Raw genomic sequence first — 17,017 nt, 5'->3', positions numbered from 1 at the left:
TGGGGTTTTGGACGACCTTCCTACCTTCATTGCATGACTGGCTGAATTAAAACCTGATTTTGCTCCCTGATGCCCCCCTCAGATTCCATACATGCCTGGCACTCCATTATACTGAATGCCCGAGACCAACCCCTTCACCCAGAGCTCTGCACTAAGGACACCACCCATAGTCAGACCCCTTTAAAAATTAAACAGAGAAGCAAACCACAAAGTTTTAGCGCAGTGAGCAACAACAGCACCAAATGAAGTCATACATCGTGTTGTACAGAAGTCATCTGCATTTCCTGAAGAATTCAATGTGGCAGTTTTTGTTTTTTTTTTTCACACATAGCAGCCTGCGGGTCGATGACTTCCTGAAAACGGAGCATCACAACTGTAAGGCGTCAAATTTTAATATCAGTGCTCATTTCTGCTTTTTGACAGTTATTTGAAGATGGCCAGGCCACTTGACCTGATTATATGTAAGTACAGCGACTCATTCGAAACGTTTATCCTAAGAAATCATTTAGTGGTGAACTAGCAAACTTTGGTGATGGTATAAAAAATTATAATCTGTTGCAAAATAAATAAAATAAAAAGTGAAATTATAGAGAGTCGACGCCAAAAACAGGTCTGCAAAACTGATGCAGGAAATTGTAAAGTGACTGTGCTAGTGTTTGGGGTCTCTGAGATATCGAGCACGTCGTGACACTTCACTTGTTAAACTGTAAGAGATGCAAAGAACAAGAACACAATATTATGTATGTTGTGCAAAAAGGACACCATGACTCAAGTGAGGACAATTTACAAAATCAGCAATAAAATGTAATTCTTTACTTACATTTATTACACTCGCCGAACAGGTGACTTGCTGAGGATCACAAAGGCAGTTTGAGGTGGGAGCCGAGTGGGAACGCTGGGGTGTGAAGACCACCGCAGCACACCATCCACAATACGGCACTAACATTTACTGAGAAGAGCAATCTGAAGAAGAGCTTGTGAGCTCTGCAGGGCTGGCGATTGCAGGCTGACTTGGAGCCTAGGAAGCTTCAAATGCAATTAAAAAATATAATATTTCAAAGAAGTAATAAATCATCCATCCATCAATCCATCCACTTTTAAAGCCACTTCATTTAATTTAAAGTGACAAGGAAGAGGCAACCAATCATAGGAGCACAGGACACGAAGCAGGAGCCAATCCTGAATGAGGATACATCAAAATACTATAATAAGCTTATAAATTAAATGTATCTGCTTACATAATATACAGTTTTATATATAAAGAGGCAAACGATAACTACAAAAAAAATCATTTAGGCTACAATGTCCTGATTAGAGACGTTCTGGATAAGTCGGCACCCGAGCACTGTGCTCTGTGGCTCAAGAATGGCGATACAACATTTTAAAAAATGATTTTCATTTGATTTTGGAGTTTAAAACTGAAGACATGCGGCCAAAGCCGGGCTGAAAGCAAAATAAACTCTCTTCAGGTTTTAGATTTCATTTAGCACATGTTTAAATCTTCATTGTTAAATGAATATGTGTGTGTGATTCATATTTATAATCAATTAATATTAAAACTGTCTAATATTTCAATAAAACATATCACATTATTTTATAAAACCAAATTTATAGGTGGAGATTATTTAATGAAAGCCTGTGGGTTTGGTATGAGTTTTATTGAAATGTCTGATGCTGTAATCTGCTTCTTCATGCAATTCTTTACAGTATAATAAGCTTCTGTTTATGATCCAATTCTGCTCATTTTTATTGAGCATGGCGAATTCCCAGCAACCAAAAAATACACTCTGCCTATTTTGTAATTAAAAAATGATTTACAAACACAGTTGTGGTGATAACTACAAATGGCCTCTTAATTTTGTGCATATATAAGTCAATCAAGTCAAGTTTAGTATTCTGTGCATTTAATACAACAAAAAATAGAACACAGTGTCAAAATGATATATATATATATATATATATGTATAGACAGAGTGCAACACAAATTATAGATAGATAGATGTGAAAGGCACTATATAATAGATAGATATAAATACATATACATTATATATATATATATGTATACACACAACACAGTATTTTTATAACAGATTATTTATAAATACAATTTATCACAAAAAATTATGTAACTGTTTCATTTTTTGAGAATGGATACGCAGTTATCATGAGAGTATATACAGGAGCAGAGAAAGGTCGAGAACACAATTGGTATACAAATGAGTATTATGTACATACAACACATCAAAAAAATAGCATATACAGTTTATGCTGTATACATGGTATACTTTATATATTTATGTGTATCTGCACACTACTGGTCAAAGGTTTTAGAACGCCTCAGTTTGTCCAGTTTTTCTTCAGATTTAATTAGTTAAAATGCAATGAGTGACCAAAAAATAGTAAACAGGTAAGCAGTAAACAACCAGAGATGTACATTTTTTAGGTGAGCAAAACTGAAAAAAAGGACATTTCAGAATATGACAAATGGGCCTTCATCAGGGAATAAGTAATAGGTGACAACCTTCAGACGTTCTTCAGCAAGTAACGTAAATGAAGCCCAATGTCCCAAGTTGTGTCGATTACCTAAAAACCCCTCCGTCTGTCATAAGGCACAGCTGGTGCAGACTGTGTCACTACACCCTCTGAAGTACGACTCTTAATATAAAATACTCGGCAATTAACTGACATTGTTATACAGATTGTGGACATCCATCCATCCATTTTCCAATATTAAGTTAAAATGTTAAGTAACCCTAAGAATCAGGTACGTGTGAAAAATTCAGTATTGTATGTTTTTTTTTTTTAGAAAATGATGATAAAATATTTAAAGCTCAATGCACCTTTTATCAAAGTACATATTAATAATGGATAGTCTGATTTAATACATGAATTTAATTGAATGTTGTTAGAAATATATAATTCCTCAAATGTTTTCATTTCCTTCTATGCAGCTAACATATTTTACAAATAATTCATTTTTGATTTATGATATCAGTTCTATAGAGTTAACAATTATTCTTCAATTTGTATTTTTCTGTACGTTGCACAAATACTAAAATAAGCCTACAGATGGAAGACAAAGTCCAGTAAACTGCTGCCTTGTAGCTGGTTGTGCAGTTCTGGGACCACCACAGCCTGGAACTCTCCAACTATTACATATGAAACACAAATAAAATGTGCCTTTTTTTCAATGAATTAATTGATTAATTAATGAAAAACAGTTTCTGTTCAGTTTTCTGCTAGTAACTGAGAATTTCTCTTCAATCACAGATATATATATATATATATATATATATATATATATATATATATATATATATATATATAAATATTTCTGCTCTATAAAAATATATGTAATATGCACCTGTACATTTTAATATAATACATATATACTGTATTTAATATAAAATATCAGCAGACTAGCATAACTACAAAAGAGAACAACAACAAATCTGACAAAGAACTTGATAATAAAATTCATGTAAAAAATGGACATGGTGAAATTAGATACAGAGCATAAATCATAGATGCAAAAATGTTACGGATTGTTCATTGCAATGTGTGTGTATTTTTTTAATTAAAAAAGAATACTTCTACAGTTTCTATAGTAAAAGGAGTTCTGTTAAAACTAACTGTAGCCATCCATTTTCTAAACCCGCTTATTTAAATGTCACAAGTTCTTTCTTTCTTTCTTTCTTTCTTTCTTTCTTTCTTTCTTTAAGTACTCAGATTAAGGTAACAGAAATGAATTCTTATTCAATTTTTCATGAAGGCCCTGAGAAAAGAGTGGGAAGCCAGGCCCACAGGGCGCTCTTCAGTCGAGTGCGTAGGCAGGCGTCTAGTGGTCTTTACACCTGAGGCGGCGTGTGGGCCACCTGTCAAACGGAGACACTTTTGGGCGCCTTTAATGTTTCACCCACACTTTATAAAGGATTTGACACCCCAAACAATATTAAAACTTGCTCGATACTTTTGTCTGGCAAATAGAATTGAGTGAATGTTTGCTGTTCATGAAGATCAAAACTAAATCATAAAGCTATTAGTTCTTTGCACAATCAAGTCAATTTTATAAAACTATGAAATATTGTTAAATATCATGCTGTAGGATTCTGCATTCCACACACGCTTTATTATTGGAAAATAAAAGCAATAAATACCATGCAAATAAAACCCTGAGTAAAACCCACCTAAGTGATTTTATGTGACATGCTATATGGAGGTTTTCAATTCATGCTTAATCAGTGTACATTATACTTCACATTTCACTTTTACAAATATGTTACTTTGAAGAGGAAAATGAGAATAATTTGACCTGTTATACATACTCTGGCATTTTTTCGATATTTATAAACATGTTCCCAATGCTGATTTGTTTCATTTTATTCTATTTCCCCTGTACTCTAACAGCTCACATCACTTCTTCATTAAGTAGAGACATCAGTCAGGGATGCCCTCTTTCCCTCCTGTTTTGTAACATATCTCTTGAACAGCTTGCAGTTATAAGTCCCAGTATTTAATATCTATTACAATCTTCAGTTCCCATCATGTAATATCTCTATATGATGTTATTCTTTACATCTGATATCCACCATGTTTTAAAATTATTACAGTACAGTAGACCTTCTATTTAATGGACTCATTTGGTGGAAGAAGTGCCTCTTATTACTGAAGGTCTGGTAAATCAAATTAAAATCATATTAATAATGAAATTGCAATGTAGATAATTTATTTAAATGTTATTATAACATATAATTATGAATAATTTGTTATTTTATGTACAATGAGTCGTGCATACCTGTCACTGGGCGAAGGTTTCCAGGGGACATGAGTCGAGGTACACAAGTCACAAGGTCACTTTGTTACAGTATGTGTCTTTTCTTTCAAATTTTTTTAGACACTTAATGCACGCATGACTCAACTAGAAAATGCTAGCTCATTGACTAAACCTCATCACATGTTATATTCATGGTAGGAAATTTTTCATTCTAGACAGAATATTTTTTGTCTGTTAAAATCAAATCTTGTTAACTTGGGGTCCATGAAATCCAGGGTCTACTGCATTTGGAATTACATTAGGTCTCAACATCAGTTGGATTAAATCTGCTGCTGTCTGTAAATGGCTTTTGTCAGCAAGCCTCCATCCCCTCATTTATTTTTATTTCTAATTCTTTGCAATATTTAGGACCTGATACAGTATCTACTTCATTTACTGATACATCCTTCAATAAATATTGTTGCTTCCTCACTGATCTGCTTTTAATCTCGTTTTACCCGATATGAAAGTGAACACGGGCGGCACGGTGGCACTACGGTGGTAGTGCTGCCACCTCGCAGTTAGGAGACCTGGGTTCATTTCCCAGGTCCTCCCTGCGTGGAGTTCACATTTTCCCCCCCGTGTCTGCATGAGTTTCCTCCGGGCACTCCGGTTTCCTCCCACAGTCCAAAGACATGCAGGTTAGGTGGATTGGTGATCCCTAGTGTATGCTTGGTGTGTGGGTGTGTGTTTGTGTGCCCTGTGGTGGACTGGCACCCTGCCCGGGGTTTATTTCCTGCCTTGCGCCCTGTGTTGGCTGGGATTGGCTCCAGCAGACCCCCGTGACCCTGTAGTTGGGATATAGCGGGTTGGATAATTAATGGATGGATGAAAGTGAACACTGCACTCCATTTAAATTTTATGATCACTATGGTTTCTCTCCCTTTCTTTGGTTTTATCTGACATTGTTGATTATCTTGTTCTTTGTAAATTTTTTTGCTTTTATGAAGATTTTTTCGCATAAATTAATTTCTGTTATTCAGTTATTTTTGATAAAGTATACACTTTTCTGCTATTCATTTTGTAATTTTAATAATGATGGTAATGTTGAGCCTAAGGGGGTGAGGCCTCCCAGTTTTGTAGATGTCTACTAATGGAGCCTGGTGTCGATTGAAAGCTTCAGTGTTAAACCACCCTGAGGAACTGCATATATTGGCAGGCATACAGTTATACGTGTTAAATGTTTTATTTGTTTTTGACCTTTCATTTTACAAAAACTTTTTGTGTTTTGTATTGTACCTTAAGGAAAGCGTCAGTGCTGTTTAATGAATTAATAAGTGAATATTGAAATGGTAAATTTCAAAAGTGTTTTGCTACAATCAGCTACTTTATTTAATTTTTCTCCAAGTTTTCCTTGGGCTTTTACCAAAAGCCTAAGGATTTGATTTTCAACATTTGTTGTTTGCTTTAGATTAGTTTTCATAATGTTGACTTCTCCTGTGATGCCAGCTAAGGAGAATTTTGGTTCTCCTTAGGCTACTCTATATTGAGGAATTTTTGTTGATGGTTGCTATGTAATTGTCAGGCAAGGTAGGCCTGGAAGTGTGTGTGCGTTGTGTGACATCAAAGAAATTAAAGGCCAGAATCAAACGCTTCTGGATGTCCAAGATTGCAGGTTCAATTTGAAAAGACTTGTCGGGGTGGGTTTTAACTGCTTCATCTCCTGATCATTTCATTAAAAAATAAAAGAAATCCGTCTTCACCTTCAGGTGGCAGAACAGCATTTTGTACATTTGTTATTGTGAGGGGTTAAAGCAAGCGAGAGATTGGTTTCATTTTAATTTTTAGCAGTGGGTGTTAGGATTGGGTTCCTTTTTCCAACTTTAACATGCGTTTTTTGTATCAGTTTTGGTAATCTTACACTCGTTTTGGTTTTCTTTAAATCATTAAGTCCGATTCTGACATCCAAGTATGTTGATTCTTTATGAAGGGTAATAATTTTATGGACCAATTAGATCACCATATTGGTTTTCTTGCTCAGCGTAATTTTGGAGCTCCCGTTGTTAAATCCATGATGCAGTGGGTTAAAAAGTCCTTGTCATCCAACTTGTGGATTCAAATTGCTCTTTCAAATTCTTTTTACTAAATGATCTTTGGTAACAACTTTTTTGCTTTTACTCATTTATTTTTTACACGATTTTTGTCTCTTGGTTTGGCCTTGACTCTCACTCTTTTTGGCTTTCGTCTTTTCTGCTGGCTTACACGAAGACATTGCAGTGTGGAGCTAGGCACTGTTTAATTACGTAACTCTTTTAAATGGTGCTGACTTGTTTCTGCTGGTCAGTTGGGGTTAGAACCCAGGACTTCTCAGCAAAAAGGGTTGTGGGGCAGCAAGGGGATTCAATTTGGAAGGATTTGAAGGAAAACAAAAAAAATACAAGTTTTACATTTGATATTATATTTGTTCAATGTATGTAATTTGGCACTTTAATTTTGATTCACATTTTTAACCTTTACAGACTGTAATAGGAATTCTGTAGTGTAACTAAATTTCATTTTTATTGCATAAACTTTTAAAATGTTCTGATTTGTTTGTTGATTTGCTTCGAACTCAGCTTTGGCTAGGTTGACTTGCTTGTATGGAATGTTCTTTGATTTTAATAAAACTAATAACATGTTAAAAAAAAGAAGTTCGTAACTTGTAGCAATAAAAGAATCCATCCATCCCTCCATTATCCAACCCGCTATACCCTAACTACAGGGTCACGAGGGTCAATCCCAGCCAACACAGGGCGCAAGGCAGGAAGCAAACCCCGGGCAGGGCGCCAGCCCAGCGCAGGCAATAAAAGAATCTGCTGTGTAAAATGTGTAGCTCAAGTAAACTCAGTGCAATGAAATTCTTTAAATGCATTTGTCCTTAGAATAACAACAGTAATACAGACGCACAAAATGAATCCCTAAACTCAACAAATATGCAAGGGGAGGACCCAGAAATTCTTGGAATTGTTCAACAAAACTTTATTACACAACTTACAGCAATTTCATTTTAGTCACTCCTTGAGATGCCATCCACTTGTCCCAGTGCTTCTTCCATTGCTGTTAACATCTCCTGTACTCCTCTTTTGTTACCGTGTCCGGAGGCTTCTGCCTTTTTCTATTCCAGAGTTTCGTTCACGGTAGCAAACTGTTTTCCCTTCAGACTCAGTTTTAATTTTGGGAATTAATAAACTGTCCCAGGCAGTGAGATCTGGTGACGTTGGAGAGAACAAAGCAACAACCGCATTATTTGTGGTTATAAACTCTTTGACTGACAATGTGGTGTGTGCAGTAGAGCTGACGTGGTGCAAAATGCAGTTTGGAGTGCATTACTACTCCAGAAGTTTCTATCTGATGCTTTCCTGCAGACGCCCCAGAAATTCTGCGTAATATTTCCAACTAACAGTCTGTCCATGGAGAACAAACACTACAAGTCAGTTAATATTGAAACAGGTAGGTAGGTAGAATGGGGCTGGGTTTTTTTTTTTGGTCCTCCTGGCCATCTGACCTTACCTTTTTCTTTGTTACATACTGTATAATATTATTGTCTAATCTTGTTTATGTTTTATATTAATTTCATTTTTATTTTCTCTTGTAAAGCACTTTGAGCTACATTGTTTGTATGAAATAAATGTTGTTGTTGAAACATGTGATCATCATTGTCTTGATGCTCGATATGACTTGGCATGCTTTTCTTGGCTTGGAGAAAACAAATCCCCAAAAATCACACACAATTATAGAATAAATGTCAGAAATATTCATTAGATTAACTCAGCATGGTGTCACTGAATCAGTGTTCAGAAGCCATTAAGAAGGCTAACAGACAGTCAGGTTATATAGCACCTTGATGTGTGGAACACAAGTCACAGGAGGTTCTGCTCAACCTTTATAATGCACTGGTGAGGCCTCATCTGGAGTCCTGGGTGCAGTTTGGGTCTCTGGGCTAAAAAAAGGACATCGCAGCACAAGAAAAGGTCCAGAGAAGAGCGACTGGGCTGATTCCAGGGCTACAGGGGATGAGTTATGAAGAAAGATGGAAAGAGCTGAGCCTTTACAGTTTAAGCAAAAAGAAGATTAAGAGGAGACCTGAGTGAAGTGTTTAAAATTATGAAGGGAGTTAGTCCATAGTCCATAATTTAAAATTAGTTTGACAAGAACACAGGGATGCAGTTGGAAACTTGTTAAGTGTAAATTTTGCAGAAACATTAAGCAGCTTTGTCTTTACACAGAGAACCACAGACACTTGGAATAAATGACCAAGTAATCTGGTGGACAGGATGACTGTAAGGACTTTTAAAACTCGACTTGATGTTATTTTATAATGAAATGGCTAAGACAGGCAAGCTTTGTTGTGCTGAATGCCTGTTCTCATCTAGATTGTTCTAATGTTAAAAAAATGTTCTAAAATTTCACAATGCTTATATCTCCTCTTCTAGTCCAGATTTCTATTGCTAGAAACTCTTTTGGAGTTCACAACATTTTAAATACTACATTTTCTTTTTTGAAAGTACCACCATATCTGCCACCAATTCCTTGTGTTCTGTCCAATCTTGGGGCCTGTATTTCTCATTGGTCTTTATAAGGCTGGGAGCAACTCCTGAATGGTGATGGACAGGTGGCCCCGCCTCTTGGGGAACCACCCACAGAATACAAGGAACATCTCAGAACAAATCTAAGCACATTGAAAGTAAATAATGCATTAAAACTGACATGAAATTTATAATTAAACAAATAAACAAAAATAAATAACAATATTAACCTAAACAATAATAATCAAAGAACCCAAAAATGAACAAAAGGGACATAAAATTTTGATCTAGATTTTGAAAAGTAGACTGAATATGTCCATGTAACTGCCTAGGAAAGAAGTCACTGGTTGACTCAGCAACAGAAATGATCCACTCTTTTACCAACGTCTTAATGATGAATCATTCTGAATGCTGGTGACTAAAACAAGGAATCGAGCGTCTATTAGACCTGCTCCATTTGTGGACACTACAAGCTGACCTGCTCTGTCCAAATATGAATGACTTTAACTTTAAAGTCATAGGACAACTGGGCATGTCTGACCTCATCTTACTGCCACCTACAAGAATCTTATTGATAGAAGCAGCTCTCGGTTAACCGTGGCAGAAGTTATTATGTGTGTTTGGGGGAGATCTGTCTGTTTTAAATATATTTATTTATTTTGGGGCATCTGTAAAATTTTAATTTCCTTTTGGGGACAAGTAAAGTATAATCAATCAATAAATAGCAAATTTAAACTTAAGCTATGGGGAGAACTATGGCTTAAACATGACATGCAATATGTCAGCATTATAATAAGTAGTTTTGAGATTATTATGGTATTAATTAAATTCATTACTTTTATTTTGGTTTTAGTGGTTAAAAGCCTAAATATATTAGGACTGTGGCTTGTAAAGTTCACATCGGCAGAAGTTAAAAAACTCCATAATCAACATGTAGATGCCACAGCATGTTCTCATTCTTATTTTTATTATTTTTTTCTTTTTTATTCTTTTGTGTCCCCTTCAGTACATAGTTGCTGTGCACGAGAGTAGCTGCTACAACTAACCTGAACTGAATCCTCTAGCAGGTTTTGCCTTTCCCTTTTCATGCTTGTTTGTTTTTCTCTTTTCCAGGGTTCACTGTGGTGATTTTCTCAGGTAAGAAATGAGATTTCAGGTTTGTAGTGCCATTGACTGTAATGGCTCATCATTTCCATCAGCTCATCTTGTACTTTCCTTTTATTTCACATCTCATCATTCCAAGTTTAATGCATCTTTTAGATGATCTCCAGTAGCTCAGCTGGAGTTCTCCTTTCAGACTATTGGATAAGTATGAATACCTTTAAAATATTTTTAGTGGCATAACATGTGATATTAGTGCCACATTAAAATAAAGGTCAGTCCCTCAGGTTAATGGGCTGTCCAAGATTAGATCATAACCTCCTATAGCCTTTGATGAGTGTCTGGATTCTGGATGGAGGTATTTTTCACCATTCTTCCATACAAAATCTCTCCATTTCAGTTAAATCCGATGGCTGCCGAGCATGGACAGCCTGCTTCAAATCATCCCATAGATTTTGGATGATATTCACGTCAGGGGACTGTGACAGCCATTCCAGAACATGAATGCCTTTGTAGATTTCCAACTATGTTTTGGGCCATTGTCTTGTTGGAATATCCAACCCCTGTATAACTTCAACTTTGTGACTGATGCTTGAACATTATCCTGAAGAATTTGTTGATATTGGGTTGAATTCATCTGACACTTGACTTTAACAAGGGCCTCAGTCCCTGAACTAGCCAGGCAGCCCCACAGCATGATGGGACCTCCACCAGATTTGACAGCAGGTAGCAGGTGTTTTTCTTGGAATGCGGTGTTCTTCTTACGCCATGCAAAGCACTTTTTGTTCTGACCAAATAATTCCATTTTTGTCTCATCAGTCCAAAGCACTTTGTTCCAAAATGAATCTGGCTTGTTTAAATGAGCATTTGATACAACAAGTGACTCTGTTTCTGGCGTGCAGAGTGCAGAAAGGGCTTCTTTCTCATCACCCTGCCATACAGATGTTCTTTGTGCAAATTGCGCTGAATTGTAGAACGATGTACAGATACACCATCTTGCAGGTCTTTGGAGGTGATCTGTGGTTGTCTGTAACCATTCTCACAATCCTGCTTATGTACCACTCCTGTATTTTTCTTGGCCTGCCAGACCTGCTGGGTTTAACAGCAACTGTGCCTGTGGCCTTCCATTTCCTGATTCCACTCCTTACAGTTGAAACTGACAGTTTAAACCTCTGAGATCGCTTTGTGTAGCCTTCACCTAAACCAGGAGACTCGACAATCTTTGTTTTCAGATCTTTTGAGAGTTGCTTTGAGGATCCCATGCTGTCTGTCACTCTTCAGAGGCGAGTCAAAGGGAAGCACAACTTGCGATTGACCACCTTAAATACCTTTGACCACTCATGATTGAACGCTCCTGTCTATGAAGTTCAAGGCTTAACGAGCTCATCCAACCAATCTGGTATTGCAAGTAATTAGTATTGAATAGTTTCAGGCATTCAAATCAGCAAAATTACAAGGGGACCCACATTTGTGCACAGCCAATTTTTCACATTTGATTTAATTTCATACGACTTAATACTGCGTCACTAAAAATCTTTGTTCAGAAAACACTGCAGTGCTCAGATGTTCCTAGGAAATGAACAACATACCACTGTCATCTTTTTTGTTGAAAGGAGAGTCAATTATTATGCAGGCTGAGAGGGGCTCCCAAACTTTTTCATATGACTGTATTTAGGTGTTCATGTCTGTTCAATGAAGAGATACCCCAGCAAATCTTTGAAGATTGGTCCTTGAAGTTTATGGGGAATGTCAGGGCATCTCTGCTTGATTCTGTTTTCTGCATTTGTTGCTGCAAAAATCTTGGTGACTCAAGAACATTTCTTATATTTTGAATATTTTATTAATCTTTTGTTTTACGTGTCCGGCGGTCACAATAGTGAGGAATCATGGCAGATGCTTATAAGCTACAAGCAGGTCTTATCATTTTTCTTTAAATGTATTAAATAAAAATGAAGATAATACTATAGTACAACACAGTCTTGATTTGTAAATTTTATCTCTTCTTCTTTGCAGAGGAATCAAGTCAGAACCAGGAAAGTGCATACATTGGGGATAATGTGACACTTGACTGCCTCAGTGCGATATCTGGTGGAAAATTTAAGTGGCACAAATTGAGTCCAAAAGTCGAGAATTTAAATAGCACTGGATCAACGTACACCATTCAGTCTGCAACTCCCTCTGACAGTGGGACATACAAGTGCGAAACAGACAAAAGTGCTCTTCCTCATATCTCACACTCTGGCACAACTGTGACATTGACTGTTCAGGGTGAGTTTGTGTCTGAAATGGGGTTAAAGCTGAGCATCACACTAAAGCAGCTGACTTGTTCCTCCGAAGAAATTAATCTCTATAGATAATGGATGTTCAGCTCAACAACCTCTTTTAATGAATGTGACCACAAGGGGGTGCCACTGATCTCCAAGCCCCATACACAAACGGACCAAAGACAGTTCCGGGTTCAAATCAAGTTCATTTTATTAAACACAGTACCGTCATGAGTAGGCATAGTCATGATAACACAACTAGATATAGCGCTCACTCATTTCTCTTTCCTTGTGCTCCTCCAGATAAGTGTTGACTCCTGCCTCCCTTAACTAAATAAGGCAGGGTAGTTTCCTTTTATATCGGACCCAGGAGTACTTCTGGTGCCATTGACTTTGCCTGGTGGAAACACCTCTGGGTCATGCGTAGGCTCTATAAAGAAGGGAGATCTTCCTCCAGCAGTGCCCCCTGGCAGTACCCAGGAACCATGACAGGGCTACCCTTCTGAAACACAGTTCCCATAGAATTCCGATCAATTGTGTTTTTTACCACACCAGATGAATGTCAGTCATTACTCTTCTGGGGATCAATGGACACATTTTTTTTACCACTTCTTATAAACGTAAATCAAAGAGAACTGGATCAGTTCAACCCCATGGATTCACTTTGCCATCTTTTCATTTTCAGAGAGGACAGCCAGACTTGAAGTGATTACACGACATACAGGTGGATGGATATTTGAGGGAGATCAAATCAGCATGACATGTCACGTGGACGGAGATCCTGTTGGTTGGACATATGAGCTTCACATGAGTTGGGGGGTGACGCCATATATGTCTCAAATGGAGCGGACCTTTACCTTCAACTCTGTGACTCTTTCACAGGGAGGGAATTACACCTGTCGAGCTAGGAAAGGAGATCTTTACTCAAATTTCAGTAAGCCAGTTCCCATCCGTGTGTCAGGTGAGTAACTGAAATCAAACTTCCAGCCTCTCTGTTTTATTAGGGGATCTGGAATATTAGAAAAACTAGCGGGCTCTGCCCTCTGCTCTCTTCACTCGCCAACCCCCGGCCCAGCCACTTCAAGGCTCTGCCAGTCGCGTATGGGTAAGCGGATGTACAATTTAAACAGATTGTTATTTTCATGGGAATTGTTACGTATACATAACAGAACTAACTATTTTACATTACAGCGAGTAACTAACCATATTAAAAAATCGTTAAAAGTAATAAATTGAAAGAAAATATATATGCTTTTGCATTTACGTCATTTTTATTAAGTTCAAAATAAGCCAATTATTATTTTATTTTTCGCTACCTGTAAAGCTTGTGCTTCTCTTCACCTTCTTTAAACTGAATCATATTCTGACCTGGCAAATGAATTCAGAGTATCTAAATATGCTTGAAGTTCGTCCTGAGGCTGGCCTTTGCACACATTCACGCATAATCTATCGTGCCCTTTATGAATGTACTTGTAGATGTACTTAATACTCATAACCGATGCACAATGCTCGACAGTAATATGACCATAGAATCGTTTGAGCAAATATAGTATGGGTTATATGGTACAATCATTGAATTATCGATCATCCCAATTTTAACAACTTTCTTTCCATGATAAATGTGTTGTTCGTGACGATCAGGAAAGCCAGCCTTAGTCATATCTGTTAAATTAACGAAAGCTTTAGGAAATTTCTTTAAACGCTTTTTTTCTTTTGAGTCCCAACATACTGAATCTTTTAAATGAGGTCTGTGACACATGTATTTAATGACTTTGTACCAATTCAGGATAGATTTCTCTGTTTGGAATTTCAGCACTGACAAAACGATCTACATCATCAGGAGGTAATAATGTATTTTGCAAAGTACCCAATAAATGCAAGTGAGGGTTTTGCAGATAAATTTTGTGTAAAGTGCGATACTTTTGGACTTATGGATTTGTATCCATTATAGGCTGTAAAATTTCTAATCGATCTGATCGTTTAACTCTTTCGATTCTATTTTGCATCGTTTCTCCGTGATCATAAATATAAACCTGACCAAATTGTGTGTTTTTTTTTAAATTAAACTTGTAGTAGCTTTAATTGTTGCGGGACCACAGATTCTCATAGCGTATGGCCCAGAATCGAGTAAATCTATGTTTTGAGCATTGAATGATGCGCATGCGAACAGATTATTGTAGATTCAGTTATTTTCACTGTAGTATTTGTGGATTTCACTTTCACCAAACAACAAATCTATTAATTCTCACAGATATGCTTCATCATTGTGTAGAAACACTACTTTTCCCTGATGGAAACACAAATTAGACAATCTAGTAGTCTCCGACTTAAACTTTAAAGCCGAATTCTGTCATATCACCTATGTCCATATATTTGATCTCTTTTCACTGTTAGCGCTTATGCGATCTTTACTATCAGTTTGTTGAGACTTTCAATTTTTACTGCTTTCGTAATTTTTAACCTGCTCTGCATGTGTATTGCGGCAACATTTTTTAACCACTTTATAATGTTCTACTTTGTCTTCTACTCTTTGTGTTTTATTTCCTTTGTTGTCAAATGTTATCCGCAGAAGATATACTACATTACCTTTCTTAGATACATCCTACTTTCTATAATAATTTGTGTGCTGGGAGATGGGATGGTGTTGATGGTTGTAGACATTCTTTGGGATATTGTAAGTTGATGTTTTCATCTTCCACACGATCACCACCAACTGTTTCAGCACAGTCTATTGATACGCATTTAAACAATTTGCTGTGTAACTGATCAACATTTATAGTGTTAATTCATTTAACTTCATCATTTCTCGGTGCTAGCATTGCCTGTGTACTCATTTTTTCTGTTGATAACCCTTCGTGATGAAATTTTTCAATAAGATTTGGACATAATACGTTTTCTTTAATTGGGAACTTAAAGTGAGGAAAAAGTTAAAATTCTTAAAAACTAAGAGAGCAGGAACTGTGTCTGTCAAAAGCATTCACACAAATGAGGTGAGAGTACCATGTGCATGGTTGTATATGGTTGAGAGGAGGGCGTGACTTGAAAAAATCTCAAGGCAAAAGTCTCGTCTCACTGGATTTGAAAAAATCTTTTCCAAAAAGTCTTGTCTCGTCGAAGGATTTTTTTATAATAGAGAGATGTTGACCAGAACAGGCCATTCAGCCTAACAAAGCTTGCTAATCATACCCATCTGAAGCAATTCCTCCTATTCTGCTAGTCTGCCCTCAAAAGGTACTATATTAGTCTCTTGGATCTTTGCTTAGGTGTGAACAGGAAATGCCACCTATGATACCTCCCAGCCTGCCTATCTGATACTCACCACAAGACCCTACAATAAGTAGCAGTGGGAGCCTCCAGCAATGGCTTGCACACTTCTGCATACAGAATTTGGGAAGTTCATTTTGATGGTCAATCTTAGTAGATTCAGTAGCAAAGCAAGCTTCATTCTGTCTTTTTCTAGTTTTTGCAGTATGCCATGATGATATTCTCAAGACAGTAGGGACACCCTCTGTTAAGTGGCAACCCTAAAGCATTGCCACCAGCGCCTTTAATGCTTAACAGAAGAGGCCTGCAAAGGACATTTTAGCCCATTCTCTATCTCATAAGAACCAGATGTTACCTGGCTGTGGCTGCGGCTCAGACTGCTGGCACACAAAGATCGGTTTGCACTATTCTTTACTGGCGCTTCTGTGTTTGGGCTTTAAAGTTCCAGCAAATACTATTTGCATATCTGCACACCCAGAGTGCCTGTGATGCAGGGGCAGATTGGGCAGCAACTTGAAGGTAAGGAGGCATACCCTTACAGTACATGTGCGTAAAAATTCTGTGCATTGTTGCTAAATCTCTATGATGTCACCCTGGCCTCACAAAACATCATGGGGCACTGGGACAAAAATATTCATCTTGGCCAAACCACACAGCAGATTACCAGGAAAACATTCGTTGAACGAGGCCACTGGCAAGCACATCATTTTCGTTGCAAAAATACTTGTATTACTTTTCTTTCTGTTTTTATTTTAAATACATATGTTGCTTAATTTTGTTCTTGGATTCTGCCTTTGGATCATGATTTTGGATTTGTTAGCCTTGGGTTGAGATGGGCCCAGACTTCTGCAGCTTCGTGATTCAGTTGCTCCGCTGGACAGCCAATTGGATTGCAGGATTCTGTCACTTAGTTTACTCGACTTGAGTCAAATAAACCTCACCCAACCCTCACCTTATCCATAGCGTAACCAGGTGTTATCACTGACATATAATATAAAGCAAAAACTTCCAAAAAAGGTTGTGAAACTCTTGCTGCCTGCAGCAGGAGTCTATTTCTTAGGTTGCCTTTT

General features: G+C 37.2%; 1 protein-coding gene across 4 annotated transcripts in view; it reads left to right on the top strand.

Annotated features, from left to right (window-relative positions):
• Positions 1-410: 410 nt before the first annotated feature.
• Positions 411-17,017, top strand: part of LOC120518778 (carcinoembryonic antigen-related cell adhesion molecule 5-like) — a 31,975-nt gene continuing 15,368 nt past the window's right edge. For all 4 annotated transcript variants that reach the window (XR_005631298.1, XM_039741738.1, XM_039741737.1 and 1 more), the window contains exons 1-4: positions 411-461; positions 10,432-10,455; positions 12,433-12,687; positions 13,369-13,644. Coding sequence is in view for 3 of the 4 variants with exons in the window: in XM_039741738.1 (XP_039597672.1) it covers positions 434-461; positions 10,432-10,455; positions 12,433-12,687; positions 13,369-13,644 (583 nt within the window). In the remaining variant the exon portion in view is untranslated. The remainder of the gene's footprint in view (positions 462-10,431; positions 10,456-12,432; positions 12,688-13,368; positions 13,645-17,017) is intronic.

This window comes from Polypterus senegalus, chromosome 18, assembly GCF_016835505.1.
Source record: "Polypterus senegalus isolate Bchr_013 chromosome 18, ASM1683550v1, whole genome shotgun sequence".
Taxonomy (NCBI): domain Eukaryota; kingdom Metazoa; phylum Chordata; class Cladistia; order Polypteriformes; family Polypteridae; genus Polypterus; species Polypterus senegalus.
This window is presented reverse-complemented; position numbering and strand designations above follow the sequence as displayed.